Raw genomic sequence first — 21115 nt, 5'->3', positions numbered from 1 at the left:
GTTTCCTTTATACAGAGGCAGGGTAGTACATTGGGTAGAGAGCTTATCATGTGTTCAAGAAGGTCTGGATTCAAGTCCTGCCTTTGATGTATCCTGATTGTGTGATTCTCAGCTTACGTCACTTTATTTCTTCCTAATTCATTTTCTAAGAGCCTCCTCTTAGCAATATGCTTTGGTGGAGGGGATTCCTCACAGGGACTTCTCTGTGCCCATAATGTAGGATAACATATAGAGAGCTGGAAGGGACCTAGTTCAACCCAACCCCCTCATTTCCTGATGAGGGACCCAGGCCCAGAGGGGTTCAGTGACTTGCTCAGAGTCACACAGCCAGTATGTGTAGGAGGCAGGACTCTAACCCAGGTCTCCCCTGTGAGACCAGCTGTCTATTCACCAGAGTGAATAGACACCCTGCCTTTTAGAAAGATGGGTGCATAAGATCAGGGACAAATGGCAGAGCAGGAATCACAGGTCTGGTTAAAAAACAATCCTATGGCTTTATTGGTGTTCCTATTGTTCCCCTCCTACAGAATGTTAGCTCCTTAAAGGCAGATAGGCTTTTCAAAAAAAAAATTCTAGTACTTAGCATAGAGCCTGGAACACTGAAGGTGTTTAATAAATGCTTGCAGAATGGATTGAATGAATTAACTGGGTCTTATCCAACCTTCCTAATCCCTTTCATGTCTATATATACCTGAATACTGTAAGGATCCGTTATATCTATATTTATCCCCCTACCATATATCCATATATCTATTAGATCTTTTATGTCTATATATAATCTATTTCTATATTCATACTTATGGCCACAGATATATCTATGTCTATACATACATTGAATTGAAAAATTAATAGACACAATTATATATTTATATCTATGCACACATATGTAAACATATGACACAATGTACATATACACACAACCATGTATACCACCAAACACAGATGTATGTGTACATATGTGTATGTGTGTGCAAATATGTTTTCCCTTGGCATGTATATTCCCTCTCTTTATGCCTTAATACCTGATTTTTGGAGGCCAAATTTGTCACCTGGTGGCCAACCTTTTTGGTGATGGGCCTTCCTCAACTTAAGTAGGCTGGTCTTGGACAGTAGACACCCAGGGCACCACTGGGCCTTTTCAGAGTGGAGAGGCCCAGCTTCTGGGACAAAAGCTGCTGAGAAAACTGGAAAATAGTATGGCAGAAACTGGGCATAGACCAACATAGACTGTATACCAAAATAGAGTCTGAATGGGTACACGATTTAGGTATAAAGGCAAAAACTATAAACAAATTAGGGGAGCGCATTTGGGCTTCAATACACATAGCCCTCTGTGTGTGGCCAAACCTGCTGCTGGTTCTCATGGTGTGGGCAGAAAAACAGTGTGGAATAGGGTTGGGAAGGTTGTTTAGCTGATGACAGCAGGGGAGTCAGGGAAGGAGAGAAAGAGATGTGGGAACTTGCCCCCAGACTGGTAGCTGTGATTGGATGTTTGAGGGTGGGGGGAATAGGGCCAGGCCTCCTTTAGGACATTCTGTCCAGAGAGAATTGTGTGTCCCAAGGCTGAAAGGAGCAAATCCCAACCAGGAAGACAAAACAATCCACTCATATTGAGGGGTCAGTCTATCAGAAGACAATCAGGTTCCAGTGGTAGGTATATTGGGAGTAGGGATTCTGAGAGGAAGGCTTGTCCCCAGCCTGAATGGGGGTGCCCTGCTTAGGGCATTCCAGCAGAGAATGAGGAGGGAGGGAGAGAGGGAGAGAGAGAGAGAGAGAGAGAGAGAGAGAGAGAGAGAGAGAGAGAGAGGGAGAGAGAGAGATCTTTAGACCATGACAGAGGGAAGTGCTCCTTCAGGGTGACACCCTGGGAAAAAGCCCTGATTGTCCCACCCTAGTTACAACTCTGCTACCAACATACACATTTCCCTTCAAGTCTGCTATAGACTCTTACCCTCCACTAGGGAAAGGCAACTTTTTTTTTTGCCTAAATAACTAAGGATTTTTTAGTTCCTGTGTGATCTCCCCTTTGAGGAAGAAAAACACCCCAAGCCAAAGACCAATCATGTGTGGGGGGAAAAAAACAAAGTTAGAGGATGGAAGAGCTATGACTCTGGCTTTGAATGAGTCACCAGGGGACTTGAATATCTATTTGTTCACAAAGTTTTTCTCTTTATAAAAGCTGGAAAATTCCAAGGCCTTTTGAAGTGTGCCAGAGATATTCCCTTTATCAAGGCAAGGGGGGAGGGGAAGGACATGCTGTGGTACATGCCACATGGTGGGCCTGGCCTGCTGGTTGGCAGACCTTCCAGGGGTAAAAAAAGAGAAAAGAAAGCTTTCTGAGTTCTTCATCTTTAAAGAGACACAGCAGCAGGTTTGGCCACACACAGAGGGCTGTGTGTGTTGAAGCCTGGGACCTAGGATCACAAACCTTGACCTGGAAGGGCCTCTTGAGATCATCTAAGTCAACCCCCTTGTTTTATAGAAAAAGGGAGACTGAGGCCCAGAGAAGGGAAGCTGTGGGGCATGGTGCAATGGCTGGAGGGCAGAATTTGGACTTAGAGGACCTGGTTTTGAATCCCAGGGCTGCCACTTATAATGTGTGTGACCTCTGGCAAACCACTGGGCCTCAGTTTCCTCATGTGTAAAAAATTGGCGGTGAGGAGTGGTGTGTTGGCAATCAAAATGGGCTCTTAGCACTTAGTTCAACCAAGTGCCCTTGAAGAGTTTGGCCTTTATTTCCTTGATTAAATTAGGAGTCCTTGATGACCTCCTTGCCTCAAGGGAAAGCTTAGTTTGCATGGGTTTGAGTGACATGTTTGTGACATCAGAGGCTTTTAGACCACGTGGGTTTAAGTTGCATCTTTGTGACGATTTTAGGTCATGTGGATGAGTTGCATGTGTGACTCACCCTTGACCCTGAAGCAGATATAAAACCAGAGGTTGGCTTTCTATTTTTTGGAGCTCTTACCCATAGCCGTGATGGCACACGTAACTCTGGGCCAGCCCTTGTTATGAGCTGTTTGTAATTCGTTTGTATTTGCTCTGAAGTTCAGGGCGCTGGATTTTCCCTCTGAACTAAGTGAATGGTATTTGTAAGCTTCTTAACCCCTTAACGTTGCTTTCCATAGTAAAGCAGATCAAAAGAACCTGAGCTTGCAGCATTCTGTGAGCTGGTTGTTGTTGATTTTTCACCCCCCACAGCAGCTGCTAGCAAGATGGTTGAAACAAGTGGGGGGTTGGACTAAGTGGTCTCTAAGGTTCCTTCCTGTCCTAAAAATCTATAATTTTTTCATCTATGGTCTTAGTCCAACTTGATAACTAGGAAGCAAGCATCATGATTCACAGGATCATCGACTGTTAAAACTGAAAGGACCTTCAAGGTCATCTAGTTTATTCTTTTTCCCTTCTCTTTAGAGATGAGGAAATTGAGTCTCAAAAAACCTAAATGGCCACAGTCACCTGGGGAGGAAGTAGCAGGCTAGGTACTTCAAACCCAGGTCTGCTAACTCCAAATTCCACTCTTTCCACTAGGCCATACTTTCTCTGGGTTTATTTTTTACTTGGCCACCCACATATTCTGTGATCTGGCAAAGCTCCCTGCTCTCTCTTCTTCTGTCATCAACAGGGTGTGGATGCTAACCATGTTTGGGGCACTCCGCTAGGCACCATGGGGGGAAAAGATAAATTAGACACAGGACCTGCCCTCAAGGAAATTACAGCCCAGATGGAGACAGATACACACATATACATATATATGTATGTACATATGTATGTGTGTTATATGTGCATATATATATATGTGTGTGTGTGTGTGTGTGCGTGTATGTATGTATGTATGTTTTCTATACCAATTCAAGGTAAGATTTAATATGTGTCTTGGATGAAGTCTGGCCAATCAGTGTTAGAGAAATTCAGTGGAGGTAAGAACTATCCCTTTAGGTTTTGTGGAAGAGGCCAGACCATCCTTAGGCCTTGAAAGTCAGGTAGGACTTGGCTGAGTGGAGTGGAGGAAGGTAGGTATGACTGGCAAGGAAAATGTTGAGAGCAAAGGCAAAGAGGTGAGAAACTAAACAGATCAGACTGACTGGATTGGAGGGTTCACTAGAGTAATCATGGAGGATGCAGTTGAGAGAAAGATTGAGGCCAGAGATGAAAGGCCTTTAAAACCAGGGTAAGGACATCAGTCTTAGTTCTGTAAGCAATAGGGGGCCATTGTGGTTTATTGAATAGAGCAATAAATGGTGTTGGACCAGAGGCTCTCTTAGGTCACATCCAGTTATAAGACCTAATGAAAGAAGGGGTGTTTGTATACTCAGTATTACAGGCGGGGGGGGGGAGGGGAGAGGTTAGAGGAAAGGAAACCACTAAGAAGACTATGATATCAGTTCAAGTCTAAGGTGATGAGAGCCTGGATTAAGTTGGTGACAGTAGGATTAAAAAGAATAAGATTAATTGGGGGAATGTTCTGAAGGAAGCTAGGTGGTTCAGTGGATAGAACACTGGTCTTGGGACCACAAAGACTCATCCCCATGAGTTCAAATCTGGCCTCAGACATGTACTAGTTGTGTGACCCTGGACAAGTCACTTAAGCCTGTTTGCTTTAGTTTCCTTTTGGAGACAGAAATGGCAAACCACTCCAGTATTTCTGCCAAGAAAACCTCGGGGTCATAGAAGAGTCAGACTTGACTTAAAAAACAACTTAACAACAATCTGAAGGAAAAGTCAATAAGAACATAGAGTGGGAGAAAGATAGAGACAAGTCAAGGCCGACAACAAGAAGTTGAGTCTGTGAGATGGGGAGAATGGTGCTATTCTTGACAGAATTCAATTCATCTATGATGGGAACTGTTTTTGGGGGGGAGATGATGAAGATCCTTCAAGAGAAATGAGAAGGGAGGAATAGATTGAAGGGGGTGATTAGGAGTTCAGTGGCAGCCCAACAGCAAGAGATAGAAAGAGACATTCCACTTAAAGTTACTGTAGACATTATAAAATATTTGGGCATCTACCTGCCAAGACAAACCCAGGGCCTATATGAACACAATTACAAAACACTTTTCTTTTTTTTTTGGAGGGGGTAGGCAGGGCAATTGGGGTTAAGTAATTTGCCCAAGGTCACATAGCTAGTAAGTGTGTTAAGTGTCTGAGGCTGGATTTGAATTCAGGTCCTCCTGACTCCAGGGCTGGTGCTCTAGTCACTGTGCCACCTAGCTGCCCCTACAAAATACTTTTCACACAAATAAAGTCAGATCTAAATAACTGGAAAAAACATCAGCTGCTCATGGTTGGGCCAAGCTAATATAATAAAAATGACAATTTTGCCTGAATTAATTTACTTGTTTAGTGCCATACCAATTAAACTACCAAAAATTATTTTATAGAGCTAGAAAAAGTAATAACCAAGTTCATCTGGAAGAACAAAAGGTCCCAGAATATCAAGGGAATTAATGAAAAGAAATGCTAGGGAAGGTGGCCTAGCCATACCAGATCTCAAACTGTATTATAAAGCAGCAGTCATTAAAACTACTTGGTACTGGCTAAGAAATAGAGTGGTGGATCAGTGGAATAGGTTAGGTACACAAGACACAGTAGTCAATGACTATAATAATCTATTCTTCGATAAACCCAAAGACTCCAGCTTCTGGGATAAAAATTTTCTATATGACAAAAAGTGCTGGGAAAACTGGAAAATAGTATAGGAAAAACTAGGCATAGACCAACATCTCCTACAATATACCAAAATATAGTCAAAATGGGTTCACAATTGAGATATAAAGGCTGGTACTATAAGCAATTAGGGAGAGCAAGAAATAGTTTACCTGTCAGATTTATGGAGAAGCAAAGAATTTATGAACAAACAAGAGATAGAAAACATTATGAAATCCAAAATGGATAATTTTGATTATATTAAATTGAAAAGTTTTTGTACAAACAAAGACAATGCAACCAAGATTAGGAGGGAAGCAGAAAATTGGGAAAGAATTTTTGTAACCAGTGTCTCTGATAAAGGCCTCATTCCTAAAATATACAGAGAACTGAGTCAAATTTATAAGAATGCAAGTCATTCCCCAATTGATAAATGGTCAAAGGATATGAACAGGCAGTTTTCAGAAGAAGAAATTAAAGATGTTTATAGTCATATGAAAAAAATACTCTAAATCACTATTGATCAGAGAAATGCAAATCAGAACAACTCTTAGGTACCACATCTCACCTGTCAGATTGGCTAACATGACAAAACAGGAAAATCATAAATGCTGGAGAGGATGTGGGAAAATTGGAACACTAATTCATTGTTGGTAGATCCAACCTTTCTGGAGAGCAATTCGGAGCTTTGGCCAAAGGGCTATAAAAATATGTATACCCTTTGACCCAGCAATACCACTTCTAGGGCTGTATCCCAAAGAAATCATACAAGTGGGAAAAGAACCCGTATGTTCAAAAATATTTATAGCAGCTCTTTTTGTGGCGGCAAAGAATCAAGCGAATGCCCATCAATTGGGTAATGGCTAAACGAGTTGTGTATATGAATGTAATGGAATACTATTGTACTATAAGAAATGAGGAGCAGATGGACTTCATAATAACCTGGAAAGACTTATCTGATCTGATGCTGAGGGGAGCAGAACCAGGAGAATATTATACATGATTACAGACACATGGTATCTCTGATGACTAACTTTGATAGACGTGGCTCTTCTCAGCAATGCAAGGTTCTAAGACAACTCCAAAAGACTCATGATGGAAAAAAGTGATTCACATCCAGAGAAAGAATTATGAAGTCTGAATGCAGATTGAAGCAAACTATTTGCTCTCTCTCTCTCTTTTTTGTTTTTGTTTTGTTTCTTCTTTCTAGTGGTTCATTCCATTGGTTATAGTTCTTCTTTACAACTTGACTATTGCGAAAATATGTTTAGTGTGAAGGTATATTGGATTGCATGTTGTCCCAGGTGGGGAGAGGGAAGAGAGGGAGAGGGAGAAAATTTGAAACTCAAAAACTTGAAGAACTGAATGCTATAAACTAAAACTAAAACTAACTAAATAAATTTTGAAAAAGAGTTCAGTGGCTAAGAAAAAAAGGGAGGGGTGGGATCCAAATTCCTGGTTCAGCCTCAGCAAGAAAGAGGGTCACTTCTTCCTCTGAGCTAAGAAGGGAGGAAGAGAGAGTGGATCAACAAGCCTGAATTTTGCGGTGTAGGTGAGGGTGAGTGAAAAACTCAATATGGCTTAGACTAGGTGTTCTCTAGAGTCCCTTACACTTAAGTCATTCTCTGTAATTCCTGTGGCTTCAATACTCTCATCATAGTTAGAGTTGGAGCCATTTGTTTGGAGTTACGGAAGGACGCAGAGGTTGAGGAGCATGGAAAAGATTTGAAATTTCAGTGGAAGGTAATTAACTCATGAATATATCCAGAGCCTTTCTCTAGGCTGATTAGTACCATTTTGTCTTTCAACCAGTGTAGTGTCCTCACAAGTCACTAGCTGCTATGCCCTGCCTTTACTGCTACCATCCTGAGGGGAGACTGGATACCTACCAACTGGGAAGGGATTCCCACAGTAGGAGGGGGATTGGGCTAGCTGGATCTCTAAGATCACCATTTCATGATGCTCTCAGGCCTTGTTCATTTCACTCCCAGGCTCCACTCCACTCCTCACTCTCTGGACTTCTCTACCTCATTACTAGTCATATTACTCTGGAATTAAGGAGAGACTTGAATCCTAGCTCTAAATATGCATGACTAAGGACCAGTTATTTCCCTGGGTCTTAGTTTGGCTCATCTATAAAGAAGTGCTTTTAGATCTTACCTCCTAGGGGTATTGGGAGGACCAAATGAAATAAAAGTGCTGTGCTCTTATGTTTTCTAAGTCACAAATCACCAGATTCATGCCATTTATAACTGTTTCCTGAGGTAAGTCCCAACATTATTGCTTCACTCTTTTTCAAACTCTCTCCCTAATGACCCTCTTTCTCCAAGACCTGGCCTCTTTAGGCAAAATGGGAAGGTTGCATTCAAGGACCAATTCAAGGAGGCAGGGAGGCAATGGTATTATTCCAAGTCTCCATCAGATGCAGAAACTTCTACAATTAGCAGTATATCAAGCAATCAACCAATTGGTCAATCAATAAGCATTTATTAAGCACCTGTTTTCTCCAGACCCTGCGCTAAGTGCTGGGGATACAAAAAGAGACAAAGAATTCCTGCCCTCAAGGAACTTACAGTATAATGGGAGAGATTAGATGCAAACAAACATATACAAAGCAAATGATATACAGCATAAACAGGAAATAATTAAGAGAGAAGGCACTGGAATTAAGAGAGCTTGGGGAAGGCTTCCTGATGAAGGTGGGGTTTCAGTTGAGATTTAAAGGAAGCCAGAGAAGTCAGTAGTCAGAGTTCGGGAAACAGGTCTATACTGAAGAGAACACAAGTCCAACTACATGAAGCAGGGAAAGGGTAGACAAGCACTCAGTAAATAGTTGATGTTGCCCGTGGAGAATACTATGGGCTAAAAGTAAGATGTCCTGGGGGTTGATCTCGACCCTGCCACTGACTTCCTGTGGGACCCAGGACAAGTCACTCTCACTATTATTTTCAGCTTTTTTTTTCTGTAAAATGAGAAGATTGGGTAAGGTGGCCTCTGAGGTCCCTTCCCATGCTGACATGTGGCAATTCCAAGATTCTTTTTCAAGACAAGTGGAGGTTAATGGGTTAAAACTCCATACCTACAGCCTTACCTTGAGGACCATTTCTGAGCAAAAGCAGACTGAGAGACATTATAAGGGATAAAGATAAGCTTTGCTGTATAGAGAGCTGAAGTGGCTGTTCTCATCCCCATCTAATCAACCAAGCCCCATCACTTCTGTTGTGGAAACAAGATTTCGCTGTCTGCCTTCACTTTCACTCTCTGCCTACTTTCCTTCCCTCTTTGCTATTAATCTGTTTGTGATCCCCTGAAGGCCTTTCAATCCAAGCTGTGCCTTGAACCTTTACGCTTATGCTTAAGAATCCCTGGCCCCATTTCTTGGCAGCATTGATTAGAGTCTCTATATTTACAAGGCAAACAATTAGGTAGTGGTTCACCTTTAATAATTAATAATGATGATGATGAGGAGGAGGAGGAGGAAGAGGGGGATGATGATGATGATAGCATTTATATAGTGCTTTAAAGTTTGCAAAATGTATCATGTATGTTAACTCTTTTGATGAGAAAATTGGGTTTAGTGTCTCTCCCTGATGACCCTTTACCCTAATTTCAGAACTGCCAATGTCTTTTCTAAAAATTAATATCTTTGGTTTTTATATTCCTTTCATTTCCAAATATAGGATGTCCCTCAAATCTTAGTGAAATTTTAAGCTATTAAAATTTAAAAATTAAAGCTATTAAAGCTTTAAAGATACAGTGTTCTATGCCCTAGCCTCCAGCTTTGCACAGAAGTGAGAGAGGTTGTCCTCTTGTCCTTAAAGAGACTTACTATGTGAAATCCTGTCTTCTTTAAAGCTATTAAAGCTTAAAACTTAATGCTATTAAAGCTTTAAATATGCAGTGTCCCATGTCCATAGATCTCTGCTTTGCAAAGAAGGGAGGGGGAGGTAGTCATTTTGTTCTTAAAGAGACTTATGTGAAGTCCTCTCTAACTTTAAAGGTATTAAAGCTTAAAACTTAAAGCTATTAAAGCTGAAAGCCTAAAATAAAAAAAAATTAAAGCTTAAAACTTAAAGCTATTAAAGCTTAAGACTTAAAGCTATTAAAGCTTTAAATATGCAGTGTTCTGTGCCCATAGATCTCAGCTTTGCAGAGAAGAGAGGGAGATTATCATTTTGTTCTTAAAGAAACATTATTATGTGAAGTCCTCTCTTACTTTAAAGCTATTAAAGTCTAAAATGTAAAGTTGTCAAAGCTTAAAAATTAAAGCTATTAAAGCTTAAAACCACACTAAGACTTTTGGAACACCTTGTATCTTTCCCCCTTTCCCCATGCAAGAGAATCATAGACCCTCGTACAAAGAATAAAAAAAGGCAAAATAATCACACCAGCTGAATCTGACAGAAGATGTAATGTTCCATGCTCATGGACCCCAAGTTTTCGAAGAAGGGAGTGAGGTTATCTGCTTGTTCTTAAAGACTTAGGTGAAGTCATGTCTTACTTTAGAGCTAATAAAGATATTTTCCTTTTCATTGAGATCAGTTTTCTCATTCTGTGCCTGCAATATAGATAGTATACAGGTATTATCCCTTTTCTTTACTGTTGAAGAAACTGAGACTCAGAGAAGTTAAATTGCGTGGTTAGTAAGTGGTAGTTAGGACTCAAATCCAGATTTTTTTTTGCATGTAATATGTAAACTCCAGTTGAATGTAGGCTCCTTGAGGGCAGGGATTGGTTCGTTTTTGTCTCTCCATCCCCAGGCCTAGGCCCAATGTCTTGTACCCAGAAGGTGTTAATAACTGTTGAGTCCAACTGGATTGTTGAAACTTAGCATTCAAGATGTTAATTCTATGCTCTTGGGAATTTTGTCTCTAGTTAAGACATGCTGTCATCAAGTCAGCAGCTGTCCCTTGGTTTTAAAGCCTTATGGTTGAAACAGCCAGGCTTCTCCTAGTTATGGCCAATAGCAGAGAGTACCCACACTTTTCCTCTTAATTAGACTTGTGTTTTTGGAACTGAAAATACGCTTTGCTAAGCATCCTATGAGCATTCATGTATGAAGTAAGTATCCCCAAAGCATCGGTTTATTATATAGTCATAACTTGTGGGGTGGCTCTGAAGGGAGTGACGGGGTAGCCAGACTAATTGGGGTTGATCAGAGTAAGTGGGATCATTAATTAATCCATCCATCAAACAAATGGCTGTTGCCGTCTTTGTGCTGGTCCCTGAAGTGAGGCAAGTAGAAGAAGCAGTCTCAGAGGATTTTAGAGCCAGAAAGGGGACTTATATGCCACCTTGTTCAGCCTCTTTCATTTGCTAAGGTCTACCTCAGCACTGACATGGTGAGTTTTAATGTCTCTACCAGCCCTGACATTCTCTGGATCACCAGATCACAGCTTCAGGATGAGAGGACACCTTAGGGATTATCTAGCCCAATCTTCCCATTTTATAGATACAGAAACTGAGGCCCAGAAAAGCCAAATGACACGAGGGATAAAGGTGTCAGAACCAGGATTCAAACCCAAGGTCTTTGACTCTAAATCCAGTTCTTTTTTCTGCTATTCCAACTGACAAAGGAAGACAGAGAGGACAGAGCTTGCCTGTCCTTAAGCCTCAATCAATCTACAAGTCAATCAACAAGCATTTATTAATGCACTTTTATACATCAGGCACTGTCCTAGGTGCTGAGGGTACAAGTCCATTAAATGAAGCAATTTCTTCTTGTTAGGGGCTTACTACATGCAAGATGTGCATGTAAGAAATACATTACAGAATAGGATTGGATATAACCAAATATTGAGGGTACAGGTGTAATTAAGAAGTTAAAAATGAGGTTAGTGAGAAAAGAAATCAGTGTGATCTGGAAGTCTGGGAAAGCTCTACTGGGAGTTGAGTCTTCATAGAACACAGAACATTAGAAGTGGGGAAGATCATAGTACATGCAATGTCAGAGCTGGGAAGTACTTTAGAAGAGGGAATGTCAGAGCTGGGAGGGGCCTTAGGACAGGTAATTTCAGAGCTGGGAAGGCCCTTAGAATGGGGAATGCCAGAGCTAGGAGAGATGAGGAGACATAATGAGGAAGTGCTTCATCTAAGGTTGGATAGCTGGCTAATGATCAGATACTTCTCCAAAGGTTCCTTCAAACTCTAAGACCTTCTCATGGGTTAACCCATAACCCACCCTGTCTAGGCTTCTTTCTGCCTTGCAGAGACTTCATAGCCAGTGTAGGTTCTTGGTTTAGAAGGAAGAAAGGGAACAAGGATTTATTAAGTAACTACTATGTGCTAAGTAAACACTTTACAAATATTATCTCATTTGAGCCTCACAACAGCCTGAGAAGGAGGCACTATTATTATCTCTATTTTATAGATGAGGAAACTGAGGCACAGAGTGATTAAATAACTTGCCAAGCTAGTAAGTATCTAAGGCCGGATTTGAATTTAGGTCTTACTGACTCCAAGCCCATCACTTTATTCACTGTGTGACTTCTGTCTCTCTCTCTCTGTCTCTGTCTCTGTCTGTCTCTCACTCTCCCTAATCTGTAAAAACCCAGTCCATTCAAAGAGAAGCAAGGGAGGGTTGAAATATGCATGTATGTGTGTTTGTGTGGAGCGAAAGCACCATGGTGGGAGAGAAGGGAAGAAGGAGGGAGATGCCAGCAGGGAAATGCCTCCTTCTGAGTTCCTCCTGTACTTTTATTAATTGTGAGAGATGTGTCATCACACTCCAGTGGGCCTTCAAAGTGAGAGAGTCAGCAAAGCTTAATTAAGCCTGAGCCGTTTAGCACATTGATCATAAGAAATACACAATTTACACAGGTGATTAGGCCACCTAATTATAGACCAATGTTTCTCTTGCTTAGATCTATTCCTAGTGTGCTTGCTCTATCTATCTGTCTATCTATCTATCTATCTATCTATCTATCTATCTATCTATCTATCTATGTATCTATCTATCATCCACATCTATCTATCTATCTATCTGTCTGTCTGTCTGTCTGTCTGTCTATCTATCTGTCTATCTATCTAACCATTTATCTATCAGTCTAGATATCTATCTGTCTACTTATCTATGTGTTTGTCTGTCTGTCTGTCTATCTATCTATCTATCTACTTATCTGTCTATCTGTCCATCCATCCATCTACCTATCTAGTCTGTTCATTTATTTGTTCATTTGCTCATTTATCCACCCCACTACATGGGGAGCAGTGTTTGACGAAGATCCAGAGTGAGGCTAATTCCACAGGGGAGAATGAATGCAGACCAATATGGTGGGTTCAGGGTAGGGGATCCCTGGTCTCCCTTCACTTGAAACTCCTTTTGGGTTCTAGATGCCACCCCAAGAGTTCAAGATTCTCTTGAGAGTATTTCTGGGTTGTCTGAGCTGGGTCTGCAAGTCATTGGACCATTTAGGGCTGGAAGGGAACTCAGAGGCCATTTACTATGATCCCCTAACTTTACATGCCCTAGGGATGTGATGATTTTGAATCCTAGAGCTAGAGCTGGAAGCAATCTCAGAAATGATCTAGCGCAACTCTCTAATTTTACAGATGAGGAAGTTGAGGCCTGAGGACCTTAGGAGCTTGGGTAGTGAGGGGCATAGCCAGGATTGGCCCAAACCATCCCCCTGATTTTCTGGCCCAGGATGACCCCCTCTAGCCCTCATCTTGGCTCCAGTACTTTTCAGTAGGAGATAAGAACTGGACCCATCCCATGAGGCACTGAATGCCAGGTGGGACAACTTTCACCCCACGGCATTTGGCTCTTGGTGGGATTCTGTTTAAGGCTTTTCCTTTCATCAAGCTTATGTGGTCTCACTAATATTCTTTTTACTGACTCAGTCTCCTTCCCTTTTCATAGTATAGAATCAGAGGTAGTGTTGAGTAGTGGATAGAAGCTTGGCTTTGGAGTGAAGAAGACTTGGGTTCAAATCCTCCCTCAGGGACTTACTATCTGTGACCCTGGGCAAGTCACTTCACCCTGTTTGCCTCCATTTCCTCCCCTGTAAAATGATATGGAGAAGGAAATGGCAAACCACTGCAGTAACTCTGTTAAGAAAAACTCAAATGGAGCCACAAAGAGCAAAAATGACAGAACAACAGCGACCCCCAAATGACCTTCAGGAAGTATTTACTGAGTAACTGCTATGCATAGGGCCCTGTTCTAGGGGACTTTGCAAAGAATTTTAAAGCATCCTTTGTTCAAAGCTACTCAAGCTATCATGGAGAAATCTCTTTGCTCCTGCTTTGATTGGCCCTTTTTTTTCTTCAGGTCTCTCATTACTTCTATCATTAGGGGTTCTAGTCATGGGATCCTAGGTCTAGAGGTGAAAGAGACCTCAGAGGCCATGTAGTCCAACCCCTCCATTTCAAGGGGGGTGGGGAACTGAGGTCCAGAGAGAGGAAGTATTTAGGGATCATAGCCTCCTAGATCTCAGGTGGCTTCTCAGAGGCCATATTGTCTAGCTCTTTCATTGCAAAGGCCCAGGGAAGTGAACATTGACCTTGAACATTTTTCTTCAGCAAATCTGCCTGGAAGTTTACACCCTCCTTCCTGCATAAAGCCTACAGAAAGGGAAGGAACCACACTGTACCCTTATGGGATTGCAGCCTATTTTCTTTCTTTCTTGGTCATATTCCTGGTTTTTTCGTTTTTGTCCTCAGGCATATAAACCAATCCTTACTTCCAAAGCTGCGCTCACACCTGTGTCCATTGCTTATAAACAAAAGTGTTGTACACACAGCATGTGATCAGCAACACTCTAGAGTACAGCCTAAACCAGATTAAAATGTAACAGGGAAATATTTAACACAATAGAAATACAATAAAGCAGAGATAACATTACATTTTAAAACTAAGTCAATATGGCAGCCTCTGGGATCCTTATGTATGTATGCAGTGGCCAAACAGGAAGCCAGGCTGTGCGTGGCAAGGCAGGGAATGAACTAGTTAAAGCTGGAGACAGGAGACCCGAGTTCAAATCCCAGCTTTCTTCTTACTACCTATGTGGTCTTGGAAAAGTGCTTTTTCCTCTTTGGGTCTCACTTTACCCATCTATAAAGTGAACGGGCTGCACCAGAGGACCTCCCCGGTTCTGAACCTCATGATTCTATGGGTTCAAGGCAGCAAGAAGCTGCTCCCAATGCTGGCTTCCCCTGCTGTCAGTGCTGGCTGCTCCGATCAAACCAGCTCAGGGTTCCATGTGCTCGAATGCCAGAGCTATTAATCACCCCTTCTGGAGATAACAGAATCAGTGCTGCCCCAGTGGTTGGGATGGGCAGAGCAGGGCAGAGGTACTGACTCTTGTTCCTGGAAATGCTGGCAGAAGACATGAGACACTAGCTTTGAGGCCAGGGGGAATATTGTGTCTACCCATTGGCCCGTGCTCCCTGGACCATCAAAACAAAATTCAAGCACCAACACACACACCAAGCCCATCCCGAGACTCTTAGAGAAAACTGTTTTCCTCATTTTTCCAGTCTAGCAACCCAGTCTTTTAGAACATACTACCAGGAGAGAATGAGAATCTTGTATCATAGATTCACAGATTCAGAGTGGGAAGGGACTGTGGAGGCCTCCAGGTCCAACCCCCTCATTTTACATATGGGGAAACCAAGGCACAGGGAATTCAGTAACTTTCTAAGGGATTCAGTAAATGTCTGAAGTGGGATTTGAATCTAGGTTTTCTTGATTTCAAATACAGCACTTTTCTCCAATATTCCTATGTTGCCTGGCACAGGGAAATTAAGAGACTTGACTAAAGTCACATAGGTAAGTCTAGTCCTTCTCCTCATGGAGCTTACACTGTAGTAAGGGATTATGATGCAAACACATAAAATGGAAAATATTTAATGTTACATAAAAATAGGAGGCAGGGTGGTATAAGTGAATATATATGTATATATTTATGTGTGTGTGTGTGTGTGTGTGTGTGTGTAGATCACACATACACACATGCAGGCCTAGGACTAAAAGGGAACTCAATGACCCTAGTTCAATCCCCTCATTTTACAGATGGAAAGACTGAGGCACACGGAGGGGTAAAAGGACTTAGACAAGGTCATACAGGTTAAGTACAAGAGGCAAGATTTGAGTCCTATTCTCTTGATTCCAAGCCCAACACTATGTAGGATCATAGGAACAAAGAGTCTTGGTCCGTAGATCACAATGGCCCTACTTACCATGTAGAGGTGGATCAGTAAGGAAGTTGTGCCCGTGGTCTTCCTCTCCTCCATTGCTCCTATTTTCCTTTGAAGGCTCCAATGCAGGGCTTGCTGTCGGGAAGTCAGTCAGCTGGGAAACTATCTCTTGGGGTTCTGGAGAGCTGTCTGATGTCCCTGGGGTTGTCTCCTCAAGGAGCTTTGGTCTCGGAGAGGTGGCTGGTGTCATCTGCTGGGGGTCCCTCTCCCATTTTCCCACCAGCCTGGGACCTAGAAAAGGCAGATCCATGAATTAAATGGGATCATCTCTGGAAACACCTTTGTGTCCCATGTTTGAGGAGAGAAATATGTGGGTGTTGGGGGGAAGAATGAGGAAGTGGGTTAGAAAGGTAGAGGAGAAGAAAGAAGAAGGAAGAAGAAGAAGGAGGAGGAGAAGGAGAAGGAGAAGGAAAAGAAGGAGAAGGAAAGGAAGGAGAAGGAAAAGAAGGAGAAGAAGGAGAAGAAGAAGGAGGAGAAGAAGAAGGAGAAGGAGAAGAAGAAGGAGAAGAAGAAGGAGGAGGAGGAGGAGAAGAAGAAGAACAAGAAAAAGAAAGTATCCCAAGAGCCAGCAGCTCAAGGCAAAGGGAACAGTGGGCTCAGGCCAGCTTTGGACAACCCCAGGAGTAACTCCACATCTGCCCTGAAGTGGGAAAAGTTTTAGCAAATACTTTTCCCTCTCTGGGCCTTTTGTATAATGAAAAGGTTGGTTTAGGTAATTTTTAATATAGTTGCCCTCTTTAAAGGCCCCTCCCAGCTCCAACATCCCCTGTTCTCAGGCTCCTCTATGCTTTGTTCTGATAGTTTATGTTCTTTTACTTACAACATTCTCTAATTCCCTAATTTTGGTGATAGCTCACTTCAGTGGTGATCTGACTTTTTTCCCTTTTAATTTCGACAAAGGGTTGGGCTGGGAGAACAGTAGGCCTAGTAGACCTAGGCAGCCCATTTCCGGGCTTGGCCTCCAAGCATTTCCCCATGACTTTCCGGGAGAAGCCCTTCTTCCTCCCTATCCCCCAGACCCATGGGGCAGGGTCTGTCTCTCTGAGAACTTTCAGTTTCCCTTCTACTCTGGTAGACACAGTGTCAGGCCTGAGAAGAGCAGACGGGCCCAGAGTCCTAGCCCTCTAATGGATGAGTGGGGACAGTGAAGGCCTTATACGGAAATGAAGCAGGTTTGCCTTGAGGGCTCTGGGAAGGCTTTCCCCTCTTCATCCCACTCCACCAGGAGTGCTCCTTCTGCACTCATTGCTTTGGATTAAAGTCTCCCAGAGTCCTCTGGGAAAATGTAAACGTCCTTGGTCAAGAGAGTGGTCATTATAATCATCCCAGGAGGCATTATATGGCATTGAAAGGTTTGCAAAGTGCTTTACACGTATGATCTCAATTGAACCTTCTCATAACCCCGTGCTCCAGAGGCGAGTCCTACAGGTATTATTGACCCCACGTTATACAGATGAGAAAATGGAGCCTTGGGGGCCCAGGTGACTTGCCCAAGGTCACTCAGGCAGCAAGGTACGGAAGTAAGATTTAAAGTCGTTCTCCTAACTCCCGTCTAGTCAGTGCTCCATGGCGCTTCTCATGATTATGTTAGTGACTCAGTAGCTGTTAATGTCTAAGTCAGCCGCAGTGAACTTCGGGGCTCTGAGGCTTAGCTCCTTTATGTAGAACCTTTCCCAAGACAAGCCAGGAGGAAGCTGGTAGAAGCATTATTATAGCCGTTTTTCAGATGAGGAAACAGCTGGCCAGAGGAGCTAAGTGACTTGTCCGAGGTCACACAGGCAGAACCTCTCAGTGCTAGGGTTTAAATCTAGGTATTCTGAGAGGAGGTCAGTTCTCTCACTCCTTTCTGAACACGTCATTGCCGTCTGCTTAGAAGCCATGCCTTTCATTTGGCACACAGCTCTCTCTCTGTCTCTCTCTCTGTCTCTCTCTCTCTGTCTCTCTCTCTCTCTCTCTCTCTCTCTCTCTCTCTCTCTCTCTCTCTGTCTTTTTCTGTCTCTGTCTTTCTCTCTGTCTCTCAGACAAATGGGAGACTAGCACATTGGATAGGGCACGGGGGATAGAGCACTGGGCCTAGAGTCAGGAAGACTCACTTTCCTGAGTCCAAATCCAGTCTCAGATATTAACTATCTGTGTAACCCTGGGCAAGTCACTTAATGCTGTTTGCCTCAGTTTCCTCATCTGTAAAATGAGCTGGACAAGAAAATGGCAAACTGCTCCAGTATTTCTGCCAAGAAAACCCCAGATGGGGTCACAAAGAAACAGACAAAATTGAAAAATGACTGAATACCACCACCACCTACATAGGGCACAGGAATTACTGTCAGAAGACCAGGGTTCCAATTCTGCCTTAAATATTATATGTGTGACCTTGAGCAATCTCTTAATCTCTCTGTGGCTCAGTTTCTTCATTTGCAAAATGGAAGGGGTGTTTAGATTCAATGGCTTCTAAGGTCTCTTCCAGCTCTAGAACTCTATGATTCTGTGATTACCCAGAGCTCTTCTGAAGTGGCTTATGATCTCTGTGGGCCTTTAAAAATTTTAACATTCCCAACTTTTAATTCTAAGAGCCAAGAGCCCTAGATTCTAGTGCTGACTCCCCGTACAATTACCTCATTATGCCTTAGGCCTTAGGCATCAGCCTTAGGCAAATCACAAAACCTCTCAGTTTCCTCACCTGTTAAATGGGCAGGCATATGTGCAGGCTGAATGCTCTTGAAGGAATAATTCTAGGACCAAAAGCTTTCCACTGACACTGGAAATCTGTGCTCAGCACAGGGGCTATAGGAGGCAAACACAGACTCCACCAACCTTCCTTATATTTTCTAGGGTAAGAAGCCAAAGTCTCATGGGATACTTACCCTGGGGGAGGTCCAGTGGAGAGTTCTCCTGTCTTAGGGTGTCAGCAGCACCCTGTTGGCCATCCCCTCTACCTTTCCTGGCAATGTCTCTTCTTGTTGGTTTCTTCAGGATCTCCTCAATGGAGAAGGGCAGACCCAGTTGCTTTGGGCAATCACATTTGTCCAGATTTTCCCTCTCCATCCCTCTGTCCCAAACAAAAGTCAGGCAGCTTCAGCTCTTTGAGAGCCAAGGGTAGGGGAGGAAGGGAGTGAGGACTTGGGGTTGGCAGTTGAAAATGAAATGAGAGAGACTCCCTGGCAGTCCTTGGGACCAAACTAAAGACCTAGGAAATGGTGAGAGAGACACTTGAGCCCTGTGTCAGAGGCTCCCACCATCCCCAGCCCATTCTCTCCGACTTCCAGTAACTCTGTCTCCTGGAGCCCAGTGGCCTTTGAAGTGGAACCACACATCACATCACATCAGAATGGGCCACTCCAGTACTGCTGGGCAAGCTGGAAGATGGGTTGTTGGCCATCTTGCAGTCCTGGAGGCTGTAGACTTAGAGAAGGAGTAACCTCGGTATGGCAGAGCCACCGCTCTGGCCTTGGACCTCTGGTGCTGGGTTCACAATCTTCTCCAACTCCAGTCTTCTTTCTCTTTCATAAATTAGTCAGCAGGAACAAGATCCCATGAAGAAAGGAAACAGGGACAAGAAAGAATGAAAATTAAAGAGAAGAGACCAGTTCTTGGATCCAACAGAGTTGAGGTCCAAACTCTTGAGGGTTGGTGGGTCTCATCCAAACCACTGAACACAGCCTTGGGGAACTAGACTATTTCTTTCCCTGAGGCTGATCATGTTCCAGGAAGCTAAAATTCACCCCTGAGCCCCCTTAGCAGTCTCCACAGAGATGGTCCATCAATCCCTGAATCCAGAGTAAGTGATCCTGGATGTGTTTTCTCTGGTCAGCCTTGGGACATCAGGCTCAGGATCTTCTCAGAGTTCAGATTTTGCCTTTCTGTTTTTGATCACCTTGTTACTGGGGACTAAGAGTCCACAGAGAGGGGAGCAATGGTGAGATGAAGTGCCAGAACCAAATTGTAGTCACTGAGAAGGGTCCTCATCTTCTTGTCTCCATGCTTGTTTTTGCAGGGTGTCATCTCACCCTTCAAAATTCATCTCTGCTTTGGGGCTGGTGCAGAGACAAGGTGCTTCTTGGTCCCTCTTGGTCCTTCTCTGGGGATAGGTGACTCAGAGGATAAATGTGTCAGATTTCTCTAGAGAATTCTGGTCTCTTTCTCTTTCCAAGTCCACACTATCCAGGGTAGTGTTCGTTGGAAGGTTTAGTTGATTCTCCAGTATGATGCTCTTTCCTCTAGTTCAGGGTTTGCCAGTCTCAAGTGCCCTCTCTCAGATGCCTTCTCAGCCCGTTTCTTTGCTTCCTTATTCCTTCCTCTGTTGGACTTTCCTTATCTGTCAATGTTGGCAAGTTCTGTCTCCTTCTGTCCAATGGGCAGACAGTTCTGGACCTGATAGGCTGGGGTCCCTGTAAGGAATTACTGTGTAACCAGGGTGGGGGTAGGGAGATAATAAACCACACCCAATAATATGGAAGAGTCCATCCCCTTCATAGGGCAGGGCTTGTATGAACAAGAAGGTAAATGGGGCAGTAGGGAAGGGGGAGGAAGAGGGAATAGGAGACTTCAGGCAGTGGCATCAGAGAGGGTCCAAAGAAGAGAGCCAGGCTAGAATGAGGGGAAGAGAGAAGAAGGGGTTCCTAAGCGAACAATGGCCCCGTAAAGAGTTTAAGTTGTCGTAAAAGGTGTTTACACAGCTCAAAGAATTTATGGGTCATAGATTATTGCTATATAGACAGGAAGGCCAAGGCCCTGGGAATGGGGATCCAGGCTCCAGCTGTGGCACTCCCTGCCAAGTGGACTTTAGTCACTACAGATGTGGCTGTGCAACCAGAGGAATGCTAGGGGCAGTCTCCTAAAGGATTGCTGTGGGTACCCCATTCCCGCTGACTCCTCTGTCATGAATGTGTGCCTGGGGGGCAGAGAGGTCGGCAGATGGATGGGGGTAAGGCTGCCCCAGGCAGAGAATAAGCATTTACTGAGTCACTGGTAAGAAGCTTGATCGAATCTGGCCAACAGATTAGATCTGATCAATAAGTATTCAGTTGTTCACTTGTTTCAGTCGCATCTAATTCTCTGTGATTCCATTTGGGGTTTTCTTGGCAGAGATATTGGAGTAGTTTGCCATTTCCTTCTCCAGCTCATTTTCCAGATGAGGAAATGGAGGCAAATGTGGTTAAGTGACTTGCCCAGGGTCATACAGCTAGTAAATGTCTGAGGCCACATTTGAACTCAGATCTTCCTGACTCCAGGTCTGGTGCTCTATCCATGATGCCACCTAGCTATCTCTCAA

At 43.3% G+C, this 21115-nt stretch overlaps 1 protein-coding gene across 1 annotated transcript in view; it reads right to left on the bottom strand.

Annotated features, from left to right (window-relative positions):
* ISX (intestine specific homeobox) overlaps positions 1–18888 on the bottom strand; it is a 28403-nt gene extending 9515 nt beyond the window's left edge. Inside the window, exons 1-2 of the mRNA XM_036761576.1 lie at positions 18708–18888; positions 15829–16077 (exon numbers count right to left, since the gene is read on the bottom strand). Of these exons, the coding sequence (XP_036617471.1) occupies positions 15829–16077; positions 18708–18888 (430 nt within the window). The remainder of the gene's footprint in view (positions 1–15828; positions 16078–18707) is intronic.
* Positions 18889–21115: the final 2227 nt, after the last annotated feature.

The sequence above is a fragment of the Trichosurus vulpecula genome, chromosome 5, assembly GCF_011100635.1.
Source record: "Trichosurus vulpecula isolate mTriVul1 chromosome 5, mTriVul1.pri, whole genome shotgun sequence".
NCBI classification, from domain to species: Eukaryota; Metazoa; Chordata; class Mammalia; order Diprotodontia; family Phalangeridae; genus Trichosurus; species Trichosurus vulpecula.
Note: the sequence above shows the minus strand (reverse complement) of the source record. Positions and strands in the feature narration are given on the sequence as shown.